Source organism: Durio zibethinus, chromosome 24 (assembly GCF_047325235.1).
Source record: "Durio zibethinus cultivar Kanyao isolate XHJ-2024 chromosome 24, ASM4732523v1, whole genome shotgun sequence".
NCBI lineage: Eukaryota > Viridiplantae > Streptophyta > Magnoliopsida > Malvales > Malvaceae > Durio > Durio zibethinus.
In genome coordinates this window covers 1,542,453-1,562,603 of record NC_143185.1, presented here as the reverse complement: position 1 = coordinate 1,562,603, position 20,151 = coordinate 1,542,453, and the positions used below count along the sequence as shown (strand labels likewise).

Genomic DNA, 20,151 nt, shown 5'->3' with positions numbered 1-20,151 from the left:
AATCAAGGTTAGCAAGAGGTGTTTGGTTTTTTTTTTTTTTATAAGAAAGCAATGCAAGAATGAAGTGTGGTGTAATGTAGCTCTAATGGATGCTTGCCATTTACTGCTTGCAAGACCTTGGCATTATGACATGCGGGTTATTTATAATGGTTACCGCAACACTTACACATTTGTGAAGGATGGATGTAAAATCATCCTAAACCCTACCAAGCCCATGATGATGTCAAAACCATTCAAAAGGGAAGAAAGTAGTTTCTTTACTAAGGTCAATTATAGAAAAAAAAATTAAGATGAGTGGTACTATGTATGCACTGGTGTTGATTGAGAAAAATAAAGATAGTGAAAAGCCCATTGCAATGATAAACCATTGTTGGTAGAATTTTAAAAAGCTATTCAAGAGGAGTTACCAGCTAGTCTACCACTAATGAGGGACATTCAACATTGCATAGACCTTATCCCAAGTGTCGTTCTACCTATTGGTTGCAGCCCTTTTAAAATTGTTATTGGTAAAAATGCAATCTACCTTTTGAATTTAATTCAACTTTATGCTAGTCATAATTTTGATAGAAATGTAGAAGAATGAGCCAAGAGTATCAAAATATTTCATGAACAAGTTCATAATAGAATTTTATAGAAAATGAGAAATATAAAAGGGTAATAATCAAGTATTGAAGATATGTGAAGTTCAAAGAACATGATTTGGTGTGGGTTAACTTACGAAAAAAGAAATTTCTTTCAAGAAAGTTTAGTAAATTACAACCTAAGGCAGATGGATTATTCAAAATTCTCCAACACATCAGAGAGAATGCCTATAAGATAGAGCTTCTTGACACTTATGGAGTATCTTTCACCTTTAATGTTACTGATTATCACCCTACCATGATAAAAATACTAGTTCAGACTTAAAGATAAGTCTTTTTCAATCAAAAGAGATTGACACTGAAGTGTCTGCACATCATACAACTTGGGCTAAGATTAAGGTAGACTTATCCAAAAATAAGATTGGTTTATTTTTGGTCCACATCCACACATAAATAAGGTGGGCTAAAATAAGGAGATTGCGTTCACACTAGCTGAAAAAGAAAATCATGAATATGAATGAGATTGTGGTTAGGTTCAAGAATAAATAGACAGATCATGTTCACATGTAAATATCATAATTTTAGGCATGATTCTAACAATGCAATCTGAAAGTTTTTCATGTTTTAAGAAAAGTTCCTAGCCTATATATTTTTTATTATTCTTTAGTAAAAGGAGAACAGAGTTTTATTTATCCTTGGGCAATCTTTTTTATTGTTCTTTAAGTTCTGTATCTCTTAGGTGGATTTCTTAGAGTGGTGAGCTTCTTTTATTCTATATCATTGATTAAAATTCTTAGGGTGGTGTTTTTGTGTTCCTTAATTTTTAGTCTTGGTGGTGAACTTTTATTTCTTTTAATCCAATAATCATATTTTGCCATTATTTAAATCCTTGTGAGTTATTTATTTGTTAGTTTTTCTGTTTGTAGTTAATATTCATATCTCAAACATCAATTTTTGACATTAATTGAGGAGTAGTTTTGAAAGGAAAAGATACAGAAACAAATGAAGAGAAAATGTATCGCTCTCAATCTTTTAATTTGAAGGTCTCACAATTTTATTTCATAAAAAATATTTTATAAATTTAGATTTAAGTCTTAATTTATATATTATATCATATCCATATATTCTTTTAATGTTATATTAAAAAAATGTGTAGATATAATATTATATATAAGTTAAGATTTAAAACTAAATCCATGAGGTACCTTTTATAAGATAAAATTGTGTGATTTTTAAGTCAAAATAAATAATACCTTACAAGTTGGGTGCGAGTTATTAGGTCAAAATGCCTCAATCCAATCACACCAGTAGAAGCATAATCGAACAATCAATTAATCAAGTACATAAAAATAATAATTTAACGTGATTCAGTCCAACTGACCTACGTCCAAGGATGAGAAACAAGATTCATTAGTTGTAGAGAATTATAAACATGCATCAAATCAATTTCACTCAAGAATCAATACCCATAAGCTCTCTCAATCTCTTTTAGTTCTATGAAATATTTTTAATCTAAACAAATATATATCTATATGCACAATTTTAACACAAATAAATACATACTCATATGTATCCATTCATCATACCAATGTTGACCTTCCCAATCTTCTCTAATCCACTCTCAATATTTAAACATATATACTCATAAGACTTTAAATCTCTAGTATTCTTATGGGATGTCTATCCTATAAAATCTTATAATTCTCTTACATATTTTTTCATCCCTAACCATATAGAGACTTCACCTACTTTTAAGCATACAAACTTTCCCATTAAGAATCATTTTTCTTTTAGAATTCTTCTTCTGCAAGTTAAACTTGCTTATTAAAAAATTTTTTCTCTTAGAATTCTTCTTCTCTAAGTTTTTTTATCCATCAAGTAATATTTAACTAATCCTAAATAAATCTGTTATGGGATTTGAGTTATTATTCTTAACAATCTTCACATTGACTCAAATTTCATTAATCATTTGTCTTTATGTAAGACATATTTGACTCCATCTGCAATAGAAGTCTTATAATCATCTTCTTTTGTGTGCCTTTTTGCTTCATGCAAATCGATCTTTAAAACACGAACTCAAACTTTTTCTTTAATTGAGCTCTTTTAAGCTTGTATTTTTTTATATCTCAAACCATGCCCTGATACATTTGTTAGGTCAAAAGGCCTCAATTCAATCACACCAGTAGAAGCATAATCAAATAATCAATTAATCAAACATATAAGAGATAACAATTTAACGTGATTTGATCCAACTAACCTATGTCTACGATGAGAAACAAGATCTACTAGTTGTAGAGAATTACAAATATATATCAAATCAATATCACTCAACAATCAATACCCATAGGTTCTCTTAATCTCTTCTAGTTTTATGGAGTATTCTCAACCTAAATAAATACATACCTATGTGCACCCTTTCAACATAAACAAACACATACCCATATGTACCCATTCATCATACCTATGTAAACCATCTCAATCTCATTTAGTCCACTCTCAACATTTAAACATACACATTCGTAAGACGTAAATCTTCAATACTCTTATGAGATGTCTATTTTACAAAATTCTATAACTCTTTTATATATATTTTTTCATATTTAACCATGTAGAGACTTCACCTATTTATAAGCATACAAATTTACCTATTAAAAATCTATTTTCTCTTAGAATTTTTTTTCTACAAGTCAAACTTGCTTATTAATAATTTTTTTCTCTTAGAATTTTATTTTTCCAATTCTTTTTGTCTATTAAGCAATATCTAACCAATCCCAAACAAATCTATTATGAGATTTGAGTCATTATTCCTAATAAGAGTCTCTTAAAATGATATCAGAGTAGTCACCAGTAAAAAAAAAACTAAGTAGTACATCGTAAGGGTTATTAAATGTGCCACCTCTAAAATCTCAATGTCTGGTATGATCTTGATCATGTGGTTAGACTCAGCTTGATAGAAATGTCAAGCTTTAAAAATTAAGAGATTATAATGTTCTCAATCTCACGTTAAAAATATGTGTGAATATAGTATGATATGTATAAATCTAAACTCAAAACTTATGAAATACTTTTTGTAAAAAAAAAATGTGAGATCTTCAAATTAAAGTGGACAATAATTCACAAGTTGAGTGCGAGTTTTCAAAAAAAAAATGTAGATATACTAGTTATATTTTTAAAGATTTTGAAAATAATTATGATACAAATGCAAAAAAAATTGTTAGGAATAATCAGAGGAAAACAAAAATTTTGCTACTTCTTGTTGTTAAAGGAATTTATTATCTAAACAGTTAATACATAGGTAAAAGCTTTTATTATGAACAATCATCCTTTGACATCTGATAAGAAAAAATATTATAAATGGCAAAAATTTTTTGCCAAATACAAGTTTAAGATTGATCATATTAAAAGAGAAAATAATGTTTTGCTTGATTTCTCATCCAGGGATGGCAATGATAAACGATATCATTATACAGTAGAAAAGCATAAAGAAGAGCTTGTTGATGAGTTTGAAAATATTTACAAACAATATGAGGCTAACATTGACAGCATGAACAAATACAATCTCATATTGATATCCTCAAGAAAATCAATGAAAAATATATTCTTTTTTCCAAAAGAACAAATAAAAAAGTAGGAAACATCGCAAGCTTCCGCTAAGATTTCTTTGAGTCCATCGAACTCATGGTCATCTAGAGTAAAATTCATTACTCTAACACAATATCAAATCTAAGGAAAAACCCCTTTGGATACCCCAAAAGAAAACTTTCCACCGTTACCATCCAAGGAAGTTATTTTAAAAAACTCAAAAAAATTTATTGGTGCTTACCAAACCATCACAAACAAAGTTTATTCTCACAGGCATAAGCCTGAATCTATTATTTTTGTTGACCATACAAGAATTTACCTAAGAATTCTCCAAAAGAATAAACTTTAAATCTTCTCCAAAAGAAGATATTAAATATATCTTTGAATATGGATACTTAGATCTTCTTTATATAAACTTAAACAATGTAGAACTGGCCTTTTTACTAGTTGAAGTCCATAATGCAGTAAACCAATATGGAGCCTATAAAAAATTCACTTTTAAACCAAAATTTATTAAAGTTTTAGTATAAGTCCTGATATTTGTTGGAGTTTGCCTTAAATCTCATAATCTCACATCAAAAGTTAAGTAAAATTATAAGAGTTTTAGTTTATTTTATATCCCACATCAGGAGTTTAGTAAAAATATAAGGGGTTTTATCTTTATAAATAAGATGCTTTGATTTTGGTTTGATAATCCAAAATAGACATTAAGAGAATAGCTAAGTGAGTAGCCTATTAAAAATCTATAATTGGGTTTTAGGTTAAGTTTCGAATTAGGAGTTTTTAGTAACTTTTTTCATTCCAAAAGTCTCATAATTGTAAATATTTATTTGTTAGTGGATTAGGTTTGGAGTAAGCCATTTTAAGTTTGATCGAAACAAATAAATTTGTATGTTTTTATTCTTAATTTGAATTATTATTTTGTGTGTGAATATTGTGTGTGCGTGTTGATTTTTCAATACATGATATTAGAGCAAGGTTTGTGGGAAGAAGAGGCAGGCCCAAAAGATCGTGACCCTATAAAGTAAGTATTTTAAGATGTTTAAAAAATGTATGTCTAATATGCCTATACCCAAGTTTGAGATTCTGTTATTTGATGAAAAGAATAATTTTATGTTATGACAAAGTATAATTCAAGATCTGTTAGTACAAAAAAGTTAGATTAGGCATTAAAAAGTAATAAGCCTAAGGTAATATCTGACAGTAATTGAAATAGAATTCAGAAAAAAGTTGTTAATATTATTAGATTGGCATTAGCCTTAGAGATAAAATATAGTGTATTGACTAAGAGTAATCTGAAGAATTTGTGAGATAAACTTGAGGGTATTTATGCATTGAAATCGTTGACTAACATATTATGTTTAAAGATGAATATGTATTCTCTGAAGATGAAAGAAGGTACGAGTATTCATAAACACTTGAATGTGTTTAATATATTAGTTTTTCACTTGCTAACGATTTCTATTGATAAGTTAAAAGATTAAGAGAAGGTTTCAATTTTATTGTCATATTTATCCAAATTTTATAGACTATTAGTTTAGACTTTATTAGTGGGTAAGTCTACTTTGAAGTTGGATGATGTGGCTATTTTGTTGCATGAAAACGAAAGGTTTATGAGAACATAGAGCTCATCATTTAGAGGAGTACACTAGTTGTAAAAGGTTTTGATCGAAAGATGATTCAAAAGAGAATTAATGGATCACAAATGAGATCCAAGTCAAGCGACAGAAATTATAATGACATAGAATGTTATTATTGTGGTAAAAAAGAGACATCCAAATTAAAAAAAAAAAGGGGACATCCAAATGCACTACAAGAAGCTAAAAAGAGATATGATTGCTTTTAAAAGGGCAATGATGAGAAAAAATCGAATGAAGAAAAGAATAATAGTACTACTGTTATGTCTGATGATGATGATGTCGTTTTGAAGACGTCGTTTTGAAGACGTGTAGATGAGACTCAGACTTTAAAAGGTGATAAAAATTGAATTTTAGATTCAACTGATACACTCCATGTTTGCAATTATAAGAGTTGCTTTTATGGAGTTGAAAGAGAATGAGAAGTATAAGGATATTGTGGTTGCCTACAATGAAAATGTGTAGATTCAAAGTATTGTGAATATTCGTTTTAGATCTCAAAATGATGTTGTTAGGGCGCTTCCTCATGTAAGGTATATATCGAGTTGTGATTACAATTTGATTGCTTTGGGTGAGTTAACTTCTCAGGGATACATATATTATGATAATAATAATTGGTTGACAGTGTACAAAAATGATAGTGTGATTCTACAACAGAATAAGGTCAAAAATTATTTGCACATGCTTGATGAATGTTTAGTTGTTGATATTCCTGTGATGAAAGAAAAAAAAAGGTAAGTATGTCAACTTTGCAAATACTCTTAAAATATTTAAAGATTCAAGTCAAAGGAAGATTTATTAAAGTTTACCTTAAATTTTATAATCTCACATTAAAAATTACGAGAAGTTATAATAGTTTGAGTTTTTTTTATATCACACATAAGGAGTTTAATAAATGTATAAGAGTTTTATCTTTATAAATAAGATTTTTTTTTTATTTAGTAATCCTAGATAGTTAGACACTAAAAAAAATAACTATGTGACTAGCCTATTAAAAATGTGTAATTAGATTTTAAGTTAAATTTTAAGTAATTAGTTTTTTATAACTATTTTCATTTAAAAAATCTTATAATTATAAAGATTTATTTGTTAACGAATTATATTTGGAATATGACATTTTAAATTAGATTAAAATAAACATATTTATGTATTTTTATTTTAAATTTAAATTTATTATTTTATATGTTAATACTACGTTAACATATTCATTTTTCAACAATATTCAAGATGAAACCGTATTTACTGGGAAATTTATTATCGGCATCTGATAAGTACAATGCTACCATTGCTATGGAACAATCCCATAAGCCTATTCCAAAGATTGATGAAGGATTTATGACAATCAGACAATGCCAAGGATTCAGAGTTCTTTATGGAACTATTCAAAGGCTATCAGACACAGGAAAATCCTGGATACACAATATTGGAGGAAACATGATAATTTGATCGAGTTTCAACAATGTCAGATTCACTGAGCTACACAAACAAAAGTTAGAAGAAAAAGGAAATGCGATTTATCAGAATTTGACACCATCATCGAGAGCCAAACATATTTACCTTTGCAAAATTCTCAATCATAATAATGCAGACATCTGTCAATTCTGCATCAAAATGCAAAAGACAATACCAGCTTGCAGAAGAAATCCGTGGGCAAAAAAGTTGAAAAGACACCATCTGAAGAAGAAATATCCTGTGCACAATGTAATCCATACCATGAGTATTTTGTGAACCTCATTCGCCTGACCTTCTTATTCAGTAAGCGACGGGGGTTCCTCTCACCGTGCCCTCAAGGTGTTTTATATCCAGATTCACAGCGCGGTGGGAGGAACTCTAGCATGATGCCAAAGATTTTTAAAAAATATTTTGATTTTGAGGATTTTTTTAAATATTTCTTTCTTTTCATTTATCTACCTATTTTACGAGCATGGATGTCACAGTGCAAGTGTGTGATCTTCAACTATAGTTATGTAATAAAAAAAATTATTTTAGGCGTGGAAAGATTAAGTGGTAAAAATCATAAGTTGAAAATGTTGAAGAAATGTCCATGTCCCTCACCAATGCCTCTCTTGCAAAAAACCTTGTCGGTGGTTGGGTCATGAGCTGTAAAGATGAAAAAAGCATATTCTAAGGTTCTAGTATGTTCGCCATTTAGGCAAAAGGCATAGTAACTGACAAATAAAAAGTTAGAAAACAAAAATTATTATTATTTTATTATTATAAAAAGCTCTTGCATTTTTTATTTTAAAAAAAAATTTAATCACTACATGAAAATTATTTATGCTACTTATTTGATAATTTTGTCAAAAAAAAAAAAATCTTTGCAGTTACTCTGTAGTTGATATAAAAAGCTTCATCATTTGGTTTACACCTGGTTACCAGTCAACAGTGAACAGTCAACAATTACAGAAGTGGTCCTCCATTTTACTTGCTGCCCAATCCCAAGGTCACCACTGTAGTTTCCCTGAAATTCCAGATCTCATCTCCCTTTAATTTTCTTAACCATTACCAACGCCTCTTTTTCTTCTAGGAAAATGGCAGAAGCACTTGTTTCTGCAATTATAAAGCTGCTAGTAAAAGTTATTGCTGAATAAAGTTGAATTGGATGGTTTGATCGCCCATCAATTTTCTTTCACTAATCAATCAATTAATATCTCTCTCTCTTTCTGTCTCTCTGTCTTTCTTTCTCAAAATGGCCTTAGCACTTGTTTCTTCCATCTTGGAGCAACTCAGTGCTTTCACTACTGAGAATGCGCGGCAAGGGCTGAAGTTGGTGACAGATGTTGAGAAAGAAGTCGAAAAGCTTGACAGCAATTTTAAGGCCATCCGCAATACGCTTGAAGATGCAGAGCAGAGGCAAATTGTGGAGAAAAGCGTGAAAGGCTGGTTAGATAAGCTCAAAGAAGTGTCTTATGGCATGGAGGACGTGTTGGATGAGTGGAGCACTGCACTCTCCATGTTGCGAACAGATCCTGAATTAGATGTAAGTGCTTCTATTCCCAAGAGGATGAAAACTTCCATAACTTCATGTGTTTCTTCTTTTTGTCAAGTTGTTAGGCGTTATGACATTGCTAGCAAAATAAAAGGAATCAATGAAAGGCTAGATGAGATTGCTGAGGAGAAAGATAGATATCATTTGACAAAAATAGAAACCAAACAATTTAGACGAGTAGAGAGTACATCTTTTATTGAGGTGTCCAAGTTACATGGTCGAGATGAGATTAAAAAAGAGATAGTGTAGAAATTGTTGAATGGGACTAGTGAAGAAGGCTGCATTCAGACCATCTCTCTACTAGGGATGGGAGGGATCGGAAAAACAGCTCTTGCTCAATTGATCTGTAATGATCAACAAGTTCAAGCACACTTCAACAATGTAATTTGGATGTGTGTCTCGGACAAATCTGATCTAAACAAAATTGCGGGAGCAATTTTAGGAAGTCTGGACAAAGGTTCAGCTACCAATCTCCAAAATCCAATTCCCTCAGACGATGTTCTTCTGGCCAAAATTTGTGAAAAAATCAGAAGTGCAAAATTCTTGCTTGTTTTAGATGATGTGTGGGAAGTCCGTGATGAAGTTTGGGTTCCACTAAAAGCTGCTTTTCAACAAGGCACGTCTGGAAGTAGGATTTTAGTGACTACTCGTAACGAATCAGTTGCAACGGGGATGGGATCCTTTCAATCTCAACTGTTTCGTTTGAAAGAATTATCTGATGAAGTGTGCTGGTTAATACTTAGTCAATTGGCCTTTATGGGAAAGGGAAATGAGTTGCGTGGAAAGTTGGAGGATATTGGAAGGAAAATAGCAAAGAAGTGTAAAGGTTTGCCGCTTGCTGCAAAGACTTTGGGAGGTTTGTTACGGGAGAAAAAATCTAAGGATGAGTGGCAACATATTCTGAATAGTGAGATGTGGAAATTAAATGTTGCAGAAGAATACATTTTCAGACCTCTCTTGCTAAGTTATTATGATTTGCCCTCACAAACAAGACCGTGTGCAATCTTTCCCAAAGATTTTGTTTTTTGGCAAACTAAATTAATTCAGCATTGGATGGCACATGGTTATCTAAGCTCCAACGAGAATTCAGGGATGGAAGAAGAAGAAAAAGGTGGTGAATACTTCAACTACTTAGCATCTCGTTGTTTTTTCCAAGATTTTCTTAATGATTACAATGGTAATATAATCGCATGTAAGATGCATGACATGGTGCATGATTTTGTCCAATATTTGAAAAAAGAAGAAATTGTGGCAGTGGAGGTTGACAAAAATAAAAATGGGATGATGGATGTATCTTCCAAAAAGGCTCATCATTTGAGGGTAAAGATTGCAGAAGGGGATCAATTTCCTGTGTCTATAAAAGGCATAGAGAAACTACGGAGCCTAGTAGTTGATAGTGAAGAGTGTGATGTAACTGGTGAAGCCTTGCAAGCCTTCTTCAAGGGAGCGAAATGTCTAAGATTATTGGATTTTGTGATGGAGGGGTCTAGTTTTGTAAATGTAAAAGAAATTCCAAATGAAATAGGGAAATTAATTCATCTGAGATACCTTAATTTGAGTGGCAGTGTGAATTTAAAAGAATTGCCTGAAGGAGTGTGTGAATTGCATAATTTGCAGTTCTTGAATCTCGGGAATTGTTATGGTCTTGAGAAACTACCGGATGGTATGGGGAAATTAATCAACCTGAGGTATTTTAATTCTTCGAATTGTTATAGGCTACAATATTACCCAAAAGGGATTGGGAGATTAACTTCTCTCAGGGAATTACACATAATCAGAGCGAGAGTAGATGGCAAAGACGCAGCTAAAGAATTCAGTGTGGGAGATTTGGAAAACTTGGACGACCTTCGTGGATATCTTTCGATAGATCTGGTGGGAAATGTGGTAGATGTGGAAGAGGTTAGGAGAGCCAAACTTCACAACAAGATACATCTTGACAGGCTGTTTCTATACTTCACGAGGCGTGGAGAGATAAATCCTAATGACATCATTCAAGCCTTAAATCTACCTACTTCCTTTGACATATCGGTGGGAGAAGGGTTAATCAGGTACTCTTTCTATCTATTTCTCTTTCCAATTTTTCTTCAAATTAAATTTGTTCAAATTTTTTTAAAAAAAGAGAGCTACTAGACACATTTCAATTTTTTTTCCTCTTCACAATTATTTTTTTAAAAAAATTTTCTTTTAAGTAAGATTATTTAATTATTTTTTCATCTCAATTTTAAAACTTGCAGATATATATTTTTAGTAAATTTTATAATTTATGGATATAAAAATCTAATAAATTATATAACTTATAGTTTATGCATATTCAATAAATAAAAAAAGTTACATTTAAGGTTTGGGAAAAAAATCAATTGAGAAAAATATTTTGAAGAAATTTCATAACATCATAAAAAAGTCACAAATTGTTTTAAATAATTATAAATTTATTTACAAATTGATAGAAAAAACTATGCAGGTGAGTATTTAGATTTTTTTTTTTATTTGAAGAATGTGGGATAAAAATTTTTAAATTTTCAGATAGTCAAGTTTGGAAATTTTTAAAAGTTTTAAATCTAAAAATTTTTAAAAGTTTTCATATTTATAAATCCGAAAGTTTAAAAGTAAAAGAGATATATAAAAAAAAAAGATAATTAAATAATTTATTTAAAAATGATTTTGAAAAAAATGTATGAAGATTAAAAGGAAGAGTGTGAATAGAAACTCCTTATAAAAATCACATCAAAGGATAATTATAATTTTATCATATGTTTTAAATTGATATTACAAGGGTAACCTTTGGCTTTGATCTTCGTAGTGCCAAAAAAATGCCAACGTGGTCAGACTGAATCAGAAGAGGTGCCATCTGTGGGAAGAAGAAATGGTGCTGGCTTCTACCTCTTTTATGCCTTTATATAAATATATATATTTAAAACATTCAGTATGTGACTGTCTAAAATCATGTAAAAACTTAATGTGTGTCTGCTGCTGTCTTTGGTCCCTGCTTTGAACCATGATTTGAACCCTCGAGCTGTTGGATCAAATTTAATTTGTAGTGTGCTTGTTGTTTGTATGGATTATATGTGGGATCTTTAGCTTGTAATGTATTATTTTAAATATATGGAATCATTTACGTTTCATATTACTGAGATGCTAATTTTTTTCTCAATATAATCTTTATTTGGTATCATTAAAATTTACTTAATATTATAATCTTAATAATTGATCATGCTTATTTATTTTGTTTTGTAATAAATTATGACACTTAAATAACTCTATTTTTTTTTGTTATTAGTGCATTTTGTATACTATAATAACATTTAGTTTAATAGCTACTAACCTCTCTTACATAGGTTACAATTCAAAATTAATCTTAAAACTGAGGCTTCATTGAATTGAGTGAGACAAATCAAAGACAAGAAGTTATCTCATTCAAGAGTGAGGCATTTTTTTGAAAATATATTTACAAAATTAAGAAAATACATGAAAATGTTTTAATTCATTTGTAAAATTTAAAATTCAATTTCGTTAGTAGGTAATATATCTATATATAATTGTGTATTTTACATGATGACAATTCTTCTTAAGCTTTGGTCCTGTTATCGTCTTTATCTCAAATGGTAACCAAACTTTACCTTACATCAACGAAGAAGAGGAAAAAAATCTGTTTTAAGAAAAAATCTAAACTTAAACTGCATATGATGTTGATCTTATAATTTAATGTAATTGCTTTAACTGAATTTAAGAATTAAAAATGAGTAGCATTCAAAAACAATCAACAACTATAGAAAATTAATTATGTACACCAACATAAAAAAAAAAAAAAAGGGACTACATTCTAATTGTTATAAACCTATTAGTCCTCAAATATTTTAAAATTAAACATTCTTTCCTCTTTGGTAGAGATTATATGTTCATGGATATGTAAAAAATGCTTTGCACTTGAACAATCATATATGACAAAAAAAAATCAAAAATCAAAATTCAAACATGCAAAATTTTATATAACTCGGAGATGAGTTAAGAGTATATATGAAAAAATAATAATAATAATAAACGCATACCAATCATAAGAGTTCCAATCAAGCCTTCGTTACAAATGATTTTCAAACTCGCAGATATTTTAACGAAAGCAACGTTGACATTGCAGGGAAATGATAAAAAAAATTAAAGCCAACAAATACTCTCATAAAACTTTCAATGTTTTAATATTCCATGAAATTTTTAAAACTTGTCAACTTGATTACAATTTACTAGTTATTTCCTATGATGTGATCAAACTAATTTTGACTTTTAAATCCTGAATTCCAATTGTTTTGACTAGAATCTTTCATGCATTCAGATGTTTTAGATTTTTCAACACTTGAATACTTTAGTAAAATCATAAAAAATTTTATGCTAAGTACTACATTAGATTTAAAAAAAAAGAAAATGTTTTACATTTGTTTTCTTTAAGAGGATAAATGAAGACAGCATGACACGAGTGTACTAGAGATGTGATCGGTTGTAAGGGATGCGGAGAAGAATACCAATCGCCTCCAAACTGAGCATCTTCCATGTGGTGCCCATTAAAGCAAACATAAAAAAAGATTATGTACTTTTCACTTGTTATTAATACTTTATCTCAAAATTCAAAAGCAAAAACGATACACAGATCCTCCATTGATGCTCTGCAACTCTGGAAATTTGCCTATTTCAATTAAAGGTATGGGAATTTCTCTTTCGACCCAGGTTCAAAATTTGTTTACTTTTAAGCTTTAGATCTTGAAAATTTGACAGCCGTCAAGATTAGTGGGTCTCTTTCAGAATTCATGATTTTTCATTTTTTGTTTTGAGATGAAACGGTGATGTACTTTTTAGAGTAATATTAGTTCGAAGGAAATAATTATTGGAAGTATACGTGGCTGTAAAAGGCTTGTCTGTGGCTGTTCTTAGGACGCTGAAGGGGAAGCTTACGTTTGTGAATTGGTCTCTTGAGTTTTTGGTACAGAAGGAAAATTTGACGTTTCTAGGAAAGTCTGAATAGTAGAAATCCTTTAATGTTTTAATTTTCTTGCTTCATCATGTATATTCTGAATGCTTGCTTTGGTAGGTTTTTTATTTTTTATTAGTTTGGTGGCGTCTGTATTGCATTCTGGAGGAGAGGAGTAAATAAAAATCATCTGCTTGTTTTGTTTTGGTTTTGATAGACATCGTCTGCTGTATCCATATAGTGGGAAAAGATTTCAGGAAGTTGTTTGGAGATTTCATTGCTTAATTGTCATTCTTTAGTGGTTTTTTCTTGTTGTAGTAGTTGTTGTTGTCTGCGTTTATATCAGGGGTCTTTGTTTTAAGGCATTCTTGTATTTGGCCTGTAGTTGTTGATTTTGATTGGTTTGTGGAGGAAGGAAACAGTTTTTTTTTTTTTTTAGGAATTTGGAATTCCTATAGATATTTGAATTGATGGGGGATAGTAGTTCAAGGGAGGGGAGTTGGAGGCAGAATTCATCTTCAGGGGACTCTCATTATGGGCATCCTCAGTTGTCATATGGTCAAGAAAGCCAGAGTCACGTGCCTCACCATAGCTATGCCTCCCCACAGTATTATCCACCTTCTCAACAAGAGCCGCGGTATTATCCACATTCACAAGACCATGGCAGTGATAAAAGGACGTTAGACAGTAGGTATTCAAGAATTGCAGACAATTATAAGCATGAACCGGAATCGAACCGAAATTGAGTCGTTGAACGTGATTCATTCAATCGTCGAACCGAATCGTTGGTTCAAATCGTGTGTTGATCGAACCGTTGATCGATCTGATTCAAATAAAAAAAAATTATTTTTTTATATATTATTTTGATTATTTTAATTCTTATTCTTAATATTTATGTATGTTAAAATATTTAAATTTAACATAATAAATTTTTGTTATTTTATAATAATAATTAATAAAATATATATATAATAAAAGTTTTTGATAATTATATTAATTTCAGAATAAATCTTATAAAATAATAAAAAAATAAGAAAAAAAAATTTTTTGTCCAACGATGAGATTCAAAAGTACTCCGAGTAGTGATACCTACGAGATTTTTAAGTGAGAAAATTTTTTAAAATACTATCAGTGTATTGGAGTATTTATAAAAAAAATTTCAATATAATAAAATTTTTTTTATAAAATAATAATAATAAAATTAACTAATAAATTAAAAATAGGTAATAAAAAATGAAAAAAAAAGAAATTTTGTCAAATGATGATATTTCAAAAGTATTTCGAGTAGAGATACTTTAAGAAATATATAAGTGAAAAGATTTTTTCTTAAATATTATCAGTGTATTAAAATATTTATAGAAAATCTTCAATACAATAAAAATTTTTTTGTTCTTCATTTCTTTTAAATAAGAATAATAATAAAATTTAATAAAATTTCTAAAAAATAAAAAATAAAATGTGTGCATCATATTATTATTTGCATTGCATACATGATATAATTTTTGTAAAAAGTAAATTCAGACATCCGATGATAAGATTCTTAGATATTTCAAGAAGTGATGCCTAAAAAATCTCTAAGTGAGAGAGAGTTTTTCTAATATTACCAACGTACCGGAGTATTTTGAGAATTATTTAAATAAAAAAAGTTTTAATTTATTTTTCTCGAATAAAATTTGAATAATAAATTTTTTAAAATAAAATCAAACAAACCAATTTTCAAAAAAAATTAAGAAAATTATTTTTTCAGACATTGAGAATGAGATTATTTTTAATCAAAATCAAAGGATAATACGTAATTAAGTGGTATTATTTTTAAACGGGCGTGTGGGGTGTTAATCTTTTTCTACGTGTAATCGACTTTTGAATCTAGACTGTTTCACAGATCATGAAATTATTTTTTTAATAAATTTTAATTAATTGTAAGATTTTATTAGAATGATAAATTTTAATAAATAATCAATCGTATCTAATTAAAAAAATTAATGATAATTTTATTTTTTATTTTTTTATTTTTATTTTTAAATTTATTGGACAATTTCAAAATTGTTACGACACATATAATTATCTAAACTTTAACATGAATTTAAAGATGAAAGAAGAAAAAGGTGAAAAATGCTTTAACCACTTAGCTTCCAACTCTTTTTTTTTTCAATATTTTGATAAAAATAAGCATGGTAACGTAATTAAATGTAAGATGTCTGACATGGTACATGGTGACATAATTAAATGTTTTATGAGCCTCATTCGCCTGACCTTTTTCAGTAAGTAGTGGCTTGGTGGCCTCCGTATCTTTTCTTTTGTCACTTCATTACTTCAAAATGTTGAAAATGTTGAAGAAATGTCCATGTCCCTCACCAATACCTCTCATGCAAACAACCATTTCGGTGATTGGGTCATGAGCTGTAAAGATTTAAAAAAGCATATTCTAAGGTTGTCAAGTATATTCGCCGTTTAGTCAAAAGTCATAGCAACCGACAAATAAAAATTGGTAGCAAAGAATTATTATTGCTTTTATTATTTTATTAGTATAAAAAACTCTTGGAATATTTTATTTTCATAAAAGAAAATTTTAATAACTACATGAAAATTATTTGTTACTTATTTGATAATTTTGTCAAAAAGAAAAATCTTAAATTTGAAATTTCATTATTTTTTTCCCAAAGAAGTGGTTCTCCATTTTACTCGCTACCCAATCCCAAGGTCACCAATGTAGTTTCCCTGAAATTCCGGAACTCATCCTCCTTTAATTTCCCCTTTAACTGTTACCAACGCATCTTCTTCTAAGAAAAAGGCTGAAGCACTTGTTTCTGCAATTATACAGCAGCTGGTAAAAGTTATTGCTGAATAAAGTTGAATTGGATGGTCTGATTTGTTCTCAATATCATGTTAATACTCAAATCAACTAAATCAGCGACACATTATAAACTGCTAGTTAATATTAATTAAAGAACTTAGCAGGAACCACATCTTACATAATTAACATTACGTGAACAAATAACAAGACAACAAATCATAGGTAGACTGCATTAGTAAGATAATGTAGAAAGGAACCACACTTTTTTTTTTTGTAAAAAAAAATTCAGAGTAGATAAACAATTCAATCTCCTAAATCAATATAAAATATATCGTATTTGATAGCTTAAGATAAATGATTATAAGTGATATATTCAAGATGATTTCAACAAGTGACTATCGGTAGAATTCGAACTCAAAATCTCTTTATAAACAAAGATAAACCTAACCGATTAAATCAATCACTTATTAATAAAAACCACACTTCACAATTAGTTCAGACAGTTCAGCAGCAGCAGACAAATGTTACCTAATGAACACTAGAGCAAGATATGTTCCAAATTTGATTGCAAATCAGGATTGGGACAAATAAAATTAAAAGAACGTTCTAAACAATATACAGCTTTTAGTATATTGTTTAGAATTACAACCACATATATTAGAAAAAATAGTATTATTTATTGATGAATTAAAAGATAAAAAACGAGCATAGCAACTTTTAGGAATACCAAATTATGCTAGACAATTCATTGAAAAATTGTCCAAATTAAGACAACCATTACAAAAATTGATAAGAAAAAATAGTAAATTTGAATGGACGACAGAGATTTTAACAAACCATGTGAGAAAGATGAAATATGTCATAAGCTGCCACGGGCGGCTTTTACCAAAGATGAAGATACAAAGAAATTAGAAACCGATGCTTCCAATGAATATCGGGGAGCAATTTTGAAAGCAAAAGATACAGAAACAAATGAAGAGAAAATGTAACGCCCTTAATTTTTTTATACGAAAGCCTCGTGATTTTATTTTATAAAAAATATTTTATAAATTTAAATTTAAGTCTTAAGTTATATATTATATTATATTCACACATTCTTTAAATGTTATATTAAAAGAATATATAGATATAATATTATATATAAGTTAAGATTTAAACATAAATCTATGAGGTGTATTTTATGAAATAAAATTGTGAGACTTTAATTCAAAGTGAATAATACTTCATAAGTTGGGTACGAACTCCTAAAATGATGTCACAACAATTATCAATAAGAGGGAACTAAATACTACATCATGAGAGTTATTAAGTGCATCACCTCTAAAATCTTAATGTCTAGTGTGATTTTAATTATATGGTTGGACTCGTTTTGATAGGGATATCAAACTTTAAAAATTGAAAAATTGTAATAATTTCAATCTCATATTGAAAGAATGTGTGAATATAGTATAATATATATATATCTAAACTCAAAACTGGTGAAGTGTTTTTTATAAGATCAAACGTGAGACCTTTATATTAAAGCAAATAATATCTCACAAGTTGAGTGCAAATTTTTTAAAAATATATGTAGATATAATAGTGGTACTTTTAAAGATTTTGAAATGAATTATGATACAAATGCAAAAAAATTATCAGGAATAATTAGAGGAAAACATAAGTTTTGCTACTTTTTGTTGTTAAAGGAACTTATTATCTGAACAGATAGTATACAAGTAAAAGTTTTATTATGAACAATCATCCTTTAACATCTAATAGGAAAAATATCATAGATGGCATAATTTCTTTGCTGAATACAAGTTTAAGATTGAGCATATTAAAGGAGAAAATAATGTTTTACCTTATTTCTCATCCAGGGATGGCAATGATAAATGAAATCATTAATACAATAGAAAAGCATAAAGAAAAGCTTGTTGATGAGCTTGACAATATTTACAGAAAATATGAGGCTAACTTTGACAACATGTATAAGCTACACGATGCTCTTATTGAAACTTCAAATAAGTATGAACAGATACAATCTTAGATTGTTATCCTCAAGGAAATCAATGAAAAATATATTCTTTTTCCAAAAGAACAAATAAAAAAGCAAGAAACATCTCAAGCTTTTGCTAAGATTTTTTTGAGTCCATCGACCTCACGGTCCTTTAGAGTAAAATTCACTAATTTAACACAATATCAGATCCAAGGAGAAACCCCTTTGGATACCCTAAAAGAAAACTTTCCACCATTACTATCCAATGAAGTTATTCTAAAAAACTTAGAAAAATTTATTGGTGCTTACCAAACCATTACAACCAAAGTTTATTCTCACACACATAAGCTAAATCTACTATTTTTGTTGACCATACAAAAATTTACCTAAGAGCTAATATTCTCCAAAAGAATAAACTTTAAATCTTCTCCAAAAAAGGATATTAAATATATTTTTGAATGTGGATACTTAGATCTTCTTTATATAAACTCAAACAATGCAAAATTGGCATTTTTACCAGTTGAAGTCCATGATGCAGTAAACCAATACAGAGCCTACAAAAAATTCACTTTTGAACCAATATTTATTAAAGTCTTAGTGCAAATTCTGATATTTGTTAGGGTTTATCTTAAATCTTATAATTCATATCGAAAGTTAAGTAAAATTATAAGAGTTTTAGTTTATTTTATATCCCACACCGGGAGTTTAATAAATATATAAGAAGTTTTATACTTATAAATAAGATATTTTGATTTTGGTTTGATAACCCAACATAAACACTAATAGAATAGCTACGAGAGTAACCTATTAAAAAAGTGTAATTAGGTTTTGGATTAAGTTTTTGATGACTTTTCTTATTCCAAAAGTTTCACAATTGTAAAGATTTTTTTTGGAGTAAATCATTTTGAGTTAGACTGAAACAAATATATTTGTGTGTTTTTATTCTTAATTTAAATTATCATTTTGTGTTTGAGTTTTGCATGTGCATGTTGATTTTCCAATAAGTTGTATTATAGAAAGGTTTATGGGAAAAAGAGATAGGCCCAAGAGATCTTGGTCTCATGAAGTAAGTATTTTAAGATGTCTAGAGAAAGTATGTCTAATATGCTTATACCCAAGTTTGAGATTTTGTTATTTAATGAAAAGATTAATTTTATGTTATAACAAAATACGATTCAAGATTTGTTAGTACAACAAGAGTTGGATTAAGTATTAGAGAGTAGTAAGCTTAAAGAAATATCCGACAGTAATTGAAATAGAATTTAGAAAAAAGTTGTTGTACTATTATATTGGCATTAGCCTCAGAAGTAAAATATAATTTGTTGACTAAGAGTAATTCGAAGAGTTTGTGGGATAGGCTTGAGAGTATTTATGCATTGAAATCGTTGACTAACAAATTATATTTAAAGATGGGTATGTATTCTCTGAAGATGAAAGAAAGTACAAGTATTCATAATCACTTAAATGAGTTTAATATATTAGTTTTTCAATTGTTGATAATTTTTATTAATAAATTAGAAAATTAAGAGAAGGCTTTAATTTTACTGTCATTTTTATCCAAGTCTTATATATCTTTAGTTTGGACTTTGTTAGTGGATAGACTTACTTTGAAGTTGAATGATATAGTTGTCCTGTTGTA

General features: G+C 29.0%; 2 protein-coding genes across 2 annotated transcripts; both read left to right on the top strand.

The window, feature by feature from the left end:
• The first annotated feature begins 8,487 nt into the window (after nucleotides 1–8,487).
• Nucleotides 8,488–11,916, top strand: LOC149511800 (putative disease resistance protein RGA1). Its single transcript, XM_089753877.1, has 2 exons — nucleotides 8,488–10,837; nucleotides 11,590–11,916. Exons 1-2 carry the CDS (start codon nucleotides 9,096–9,098, stop codon nucleotides 11,618–11,620), a joined length of 1,773 nt encoding a protein of 590 aa, XP_089610003.1. The 5' UTR covers nucleotides 8,488–9,095; the 3' UTR covers nucleotides 11,621–11,916.
• On the top strand, nucleotides 8,490–9,038 carry LOC149511801 (putative disease resistance protein RGA3). The gene has a single exon (XM_089754010.1). The coding sequence runs from the start codon at nucleotides 8,490–8,492 to the stop codon at nucleotides 9,036–9,038; it is 549 nt and encodes a 182-aa protein (XP_089610136.1).
• Nucleotides 11,917–20,151: the final 8,235 nt, after the last annotated feature.